The 6,281-nt window shown below is 36.5% G+C and overlaps 1 protein-coding gene across 1 annotated transcript; it reads right to left on the bottom strand.

The window, feature by feature from the left end:
• Positions 1-797: 797 nt before the first annotated feature.
• On the bottom strand, positions 798-3,324 carry LOC107784938 (eukaryotic translation initiation factor 5A-2). The gene is made up of 5 exons (XM_075237069.1): positions 3,082-3,324; positions 1,735-1,857; positions 1,570-1,626; positions 1,415-1,489; positions 798-1,111 (listed from the first exon to the last, which is right to left on the bottom strand). The coding sequence occupies exons 1-5, from the start codon at positions 3,202-3,204 to the stop codon at positions 1,010-1,012; spliced, it is 480 nt and encodes a 159-aa protein (XP_075093170.1). The 5' UTR covers positions 3,205-3,324; the 3' UTR covers positions 798-1,009.
• Positions 3,325-6,281: the final 2,957 nt, after the last annotated feature.

Genomic DNA, 6,281 nt, shown 5'->3' with positions numbered 1-6,281 from the left:
ACTTCTAGGTTCTAGCCTTCTATACTAGTGCTAGCATTAAAAATGAACATTAGGACGACCAAAATTGGCCTGACAAAGACAGAAACTGTTACTGTACATTTCATCTTTATGATCTCGATTCACATGGGATGTTGAAATACGAATGTTCTTCTATACACCTTAATTGAATAGGGACGTTCTGACTTTTCACGCCCCTTAAGAAATAATAAATGAAGTGCATAATTTACCATGATACCCATATTAATTGATACATATTCTATTGGATTTGAAAAAATGATTTGAAACGAGTAATAAATATTGTGGGTATAACAAACAAAAAAGAGTTTGTCTTCTCTTTCTCTTGATATGCATAAAGTGACAAGTAAAAATGAAAATTTATTTTTAGTTTATATGCCAAGCAAAAGTATGAATATATGAAAAACTTGCCAATTTTAGACTTTGGCAAACAGTTGACAAGACAGGTTGACTCACACAAGGTAAATCATGGCAACATCTAATCGTACCAGTATTTTTTTGTTATCTACTTTATCATAGATCTAAATTTATGTCTACGGGTCATTCTACATGAAGCGCATCCATTTCTTAGATAACAAAATAGGCCTATAAAGCCTACACAATTTGCCAGGGATGGGAACCCAATTAGCCATATGACAGCCTTTATTGGAGTATAACCTCAAAAAGTTAAGATATCTACCTTAATATGTTAAATGATTTGCTCAAAATGCAGGAGAAGATTTTGGTGAAGTCGAATTGGTGAAGAATGTATGCAGCTGCAGGTAACATTTTCCCACACCAAATTTTGAAAAAAGCTTTAAGGTAGAACAAAATTCAGACGAACACAAGTTAAAATAACAAAAATACGAAAATCTAACTCGCAATGGTCCGAGAATCCTGAAGAATATTCTTGAACAAGTTGGTCCATAAGACCATACCTTTTTCCATGACTATAATATCTATCCAACTTAAGGTAGTAAAGAACTTCGCATCGAACAATCTCCAATCGAGAGATTTACTTGGGACCAATATCCTTCAGGGCACAAATCTGCTCCTCACCCATGGCTGACATGACAGACACAACAAGGTCTTTTCCCTCAGCAAAACCATCCTTGATCTGAATTCAACACATTAAAATTTAATCAGCAACTGCATAGTGCTAACTCTAAGCTACAGTTAACAAAAACAACAAATGACAACCAGCCAAACTCTGAAGAATTCTGGCCAATATCTGCACCATCACTTATTTAGCTCAAAGACATAAAGGTGCCTCTCTCACGAAATGGCAAGCTAATAAACTATTACGACAGACATTCAATGAGCTTGTGAAAGAATTAGAGGCTACATACAGCAACTGAAATAAGCTGCTGCACACTTTGATCGAAAAGTACAACTTTGGATTAGACAAATTCTTGCTAACCTGTGTAAGGAGGTTGTCATCAGTAGGAAGCCTAAGGTCATCCTTGGTGTTACCATTCTCAGTGAGCAGACTCACCTGTAACATTGTGTAGCAACATCAGACCACATCAATCAAAAATATAAAAAGGAGTCGGACAAGGGAATGTAGGCACATACAAATCCATCTTCAGAGATGTCAATAAGCTGATAATCTGTACGATTAACATGGGGCACCTGCAATTTGAACACATAATTACTAAATATTAGCACAACTATAACCGGAAAATTGGGGCTAAGATGGGCAATAAACACGTGGTGAACAAGAAAAGGGGAGGCACATACATCACAATTGTGTGAAGAGGGAACAATATCCTCAAGCTTCTTTCCAGTGAAGATGTCAATAGCGACAAAATGACATTTTGCATGACCGTGCTTTCCAGTTTTGGATGTAGAGACTTCCACAACCTGTTATCAAAGGCATCGAAATTAGAACTATGCTTATAGTAGAATTAATGCAACAATGAGTTAAACCGCAAATGCATCTATGATATGTCCTGAAGCAGAATCAGTATGTTACTTGATGCAGATTATCTAAATGGGCCACCATAACTATGACAGTTTAACAAGAAAAAATTAGGCAGACTAAATTTTACTAAAATTTTAACGGTTAGATATACAACAAATGAAGTTGCATAGAATCCATAACATCTATGAAAAAATAAATTGAACATTAGAAATATAAACACCAAAAAGTAGTAAAATAAACTTACAAGGTTTTTCAGAAGCTAAATACCAAATCCTCTTTCCCTTCCGCTGCGGCAAAACCGCACTCACCCACCCATCAAAAGACCCTATACACAAACCCAACGGTGGCCCTTTCCCACTCTTGCTCTCTCAGTAATTATAAGATGCCAAGCACTATGCTACTCTATTTTCAAGGTAAGAATCAAATCTACCATAATTGCACAAAACAGAACCGTCCAATCACGACACATATTAAAGCAATCAATCAACAATATGAATCTTTATAGCCAATTCCCCTCCATTTGTGCTCCTAATCACTTGGATGAAGCACAAAACTCCAGAACCTCAAAGTCTTAAATTCTAACAAACATACCAAAGATTTTTATGTTGATAACCAAGAAACCCTCAAAGGACAATAGCCACACAATTCAAAACTAGTTGGGTCATGGGCCCGTTCCTCTACTCCTCTCCACTTAAATACATACCAGGCTTTTTTATGCAGCAGGGTGTGACATGCTCCAAACGGACAGAGCATGTGTGCGCTCTTACCAACAAACCAAAGCCCGGGGGCAACATACCAAAAGATATGTACACTCGAAACAAAAAGAATCTTAATTAATCACAAGTGCTATTAACCACACAGTCATCAGATCTAAAATCCAAAATAGATATCCCAATAATCACTGCATATCCCAGTAAGCAATCACACCCAAAAAACATACACTAAAAACAAACGAAAAAAAAGAGATGAAAACCAGAAATTCACAGAGCATCAGATCTAAAATAGCAACAGCAAATACATCTGTAACCCCCCCCCCCCAAAAAAAAACACACACACACAGATACATTCAATCAATTACACCATAATAACAAATCAGCTGTGTCAAATAAAATTATATGAATGCATACAAACACTGAAACGAAAGAGTAGCAAAAAAATGAAACCTTGCAGGGACGGCCTTTGATGACGATATGACCGTTCTTACGGATAGTACCAGCTTGTTGAGGGTAAGTTTTAGATGCACCGGCATCTGCCTTTGACTCAAATTGGTGCTCCTCGTCCGACATCAGTGCAAATTTTTTGATTGAACAGAGAAGCTAGAGCTTCGACAGTAGTAGTGTAACGCAGAGGAGCAAGAAGGGCGAAGGAGGCGAGAGGTTGCCGAGTCGAGCACGTGAGGGTTTTTATATGGTGGCAAACCTAAAGGGATTTGGGTTGATTTCTAGGGTTTCTCTTGATGGATTGATTTGATTTCTTTTGAACCGTCGATTAAAATGTCTTTTTTGTTTGCAATTTTGTAATTTGCTCTCTAACTTTGCCTGTTTTTAATTTTTTTTTTCTATTTAAATATTTCCAAAAATCGAAGTCATAAGAGCAGATTGAGGTCAAATAGCTGCTCCTCAATCTTAAAAGGCAATTTTAATACTTCAAATGGAATGCGTATGAAATTGTTGTTGTTTCAAAACAATTTACCAATTGTTATAAAACAAAGACCGTAAAGTAAAGACAAGTATATAGAGAAACTGATATATTATTCGAACTCAAACTGATGTACATAATGAACTGAAATCTCTTCTATTTATAGAAGAAAGGAAGCTGCTCTGTAAGCTGCTACTACAAGCTGCTGTGTAAGCTGCTACAAGCTGCTGTGTAAGCTCCTATAAGTACCAGATATGGATAATCTTCTACTGAGAGCAATATTTATCCATAACGGAGTACTGAATGGATAAACTTATTATACTCGGTATGGATAATCTTCTACCGGGGGTAATGTTTATCCATAACTGGGTACTGAAAAGATAAGTTTATTATACCCGATATGGATAAACTTCTACTGGGGGTAATGTTTATCCATAACCGGGTACCGAAGTGATAAGCTTCTTCAGGAAGCTTATTTCCAATATAGTACTAAATAGATAAACATATTTACGGTGGAGTCCCATATGGATAAGCTTCTTCAGGAAGCTTATTTACAACGGAGTACTAAATGAACATCCATAATATAATATATTTATAACACTCCCCCTTGGATGTTCATTAAAAGATAATGTGCCTCATTAAAACCTTACTAGGAAAAACTACGTGGGAAAAAATCCCAGTGAAGGAAAAAGAGTACACATATTTAGTAAGACGCATTGCTAGGTGCCTCATTAAAAACCTTATAAGGAAAACCCCATGGGAAAAAACCTTAGTAAGGGAAAAAGAGTGCATCGCGTATTTTACTCCCCCTGATGAAAACCTTGTTTCAAATATTTGAGTCTCCGCATTCCAATCTTGTATACCATCTTCTCAAAAGTTGAAGTTGGCAAAGATTTAGTGAATAAATCTGTTGGATTATCACTTGAACGGATTTGTTGCGCATCAATGTCACCATTTTTCTGAAGATCGTGTGTGTAGAATAATTTTGGTGAAATGTGTTTCGTTCTATCTCCTTTTATAAATCCCCCCTTCAATTGGGCTATGCATGCAGCATTGTCTTCGTATAAAATTGTCGGTCTTTTTCTCACATTCCAAACCACATTTTTCTCAAATAAAATGAATTATTAATCTCAACCATACGCATTCCCTACTTGCTTCATGAATAGCTATTATCTCAGCGTGATTTGAAGAAGTAGCAACAATAGATTGCTTTGTGGAGCGCCATGATATGATAGTACCTCCATATGTAAATACGTAGCCGGTTTGAGATCGAGCTTTATGGGGATCAAATAAATAACCTGCATCTGCATAACCAACAAGGTCTGCACTATCTTTGTTAGCATAAAACAAACCCATATCAAGAGTTCCCTTTAAATATCGCAATATATGCTTAATCCCGTTCCAATGTCTCCGTGTAGGAGAAGAACTATATCTTGCTAGTAAATTAACAGAAAATGCTATGTCAGGCCTTGTAGTATTAGCAAGATACATTAGTGCACCAATTGCACTGAGATAGGGTACTTCGGGACCAAGGAGTTCCTCGTCCTCTTCTGGAGGTCGGAACAAATCCTTATTCACTTCAAGTGATCGAACAACCATTGGTGTACTCAATGGGTGCGCTTTGTCCATGTAAAAGCGTTTTAAGACCCTTTCTGTATAGGCAGATTGATGGATAAAGATCCCGTCTGCTAAATGTTCAATTTGCAGACCAAGACAAAGTTTTGTCTTTCCAAGATCTTTCATCTCAAATTCTTTCTTAAGATATTCAATTGCCTTTTGGAGCTCTTCTGGAGTTCCAACAAGATTTATGTCATCAACATAAACAGCAAGTATAACAAATTCTGATGCCATTTTCTTTATAAAAATACATGGACAAATAACATCATTTATGTAACCTTCTTTCAGCAAATATTCACTAAGGCGATTATACCACATGCGCCCAGATTGCTTTAAACCGTACAAAGATCTTTGTAATCTGATTGAATACATTTCTTGAGATTTTGCTTCAGGCATTTTAAATCATTCAGGAATTTTCATATAAATTTCATTATCAAGTGAACCGTACAGATAAGCTGTAACTACATCCATTAGATGTATTTCAAGCTTTTCATGTAGTGCTAAACTGATGAGATATCGAAATGTTATGGCATCCATAACAGGTGAATATGTTTCATCAAAATCGACTCCAGGTCGTTGTGAGAATCCTTGTGCAACAAGGCGAGCTTTGTATCTTTCAACTTCATTTTTATCATTCCTTTTTCGCACAAAAACTCATTTATGACCAACTGGTTTTATACCAGCAGGTGTTTGGACTACTGGTCCAAAGACCTCTCTTTTAGCAAGTGACTTCAATTCCGATTGAATTGCCTCTTGCCATTTTAGCCAATCAGATCTTTGTCGTCATTCTTCAACAGATCTAGGTTCAAGATCCTCACTATCTTGCATAATATTAAGTGCAACATTATATGCAAAAATATTATCCACCACTATTTCAAATCGATTTAAATTAATCCCATCACCGATCGAACTTATTAAAAGTTCCTCACTCACATGAGCTTCGGGTTCATTAATTTCTTCAGGAATCTCAGAACTAATCAGATTTTGGGTCTCTTCAGGAGATCCCTTCATAGTATCGTTTTGATCATTTGTCGATTTTCTTTTTCGAGGATTTCGATCCTTAGAACCCAAAGGCCTACCACGCTTCAGGCGTGCTTTAGGTTCACTA

The sequence above is a fragment of the Nicotiana tabacum genome, chromosome 18, assembly GCF_000715075.1.
Source record: "Nicotiana tabacum cultivar K326 chromosome 18, ASM71507v2, whole genome shotgun sequence".
Taxonomy (NCBI): Eukaryota; Viridiplantae; Streptophyta; class Magnoliopsida; order Solanales; family Solanaceae; genus Nicotiana; species Nicotiana tabacum.
The sequence above is the reverse complement of the archived record's forward strand: the minus strand, read 5'-3'. Positions and strand labels throughout refer to the sequence as shown.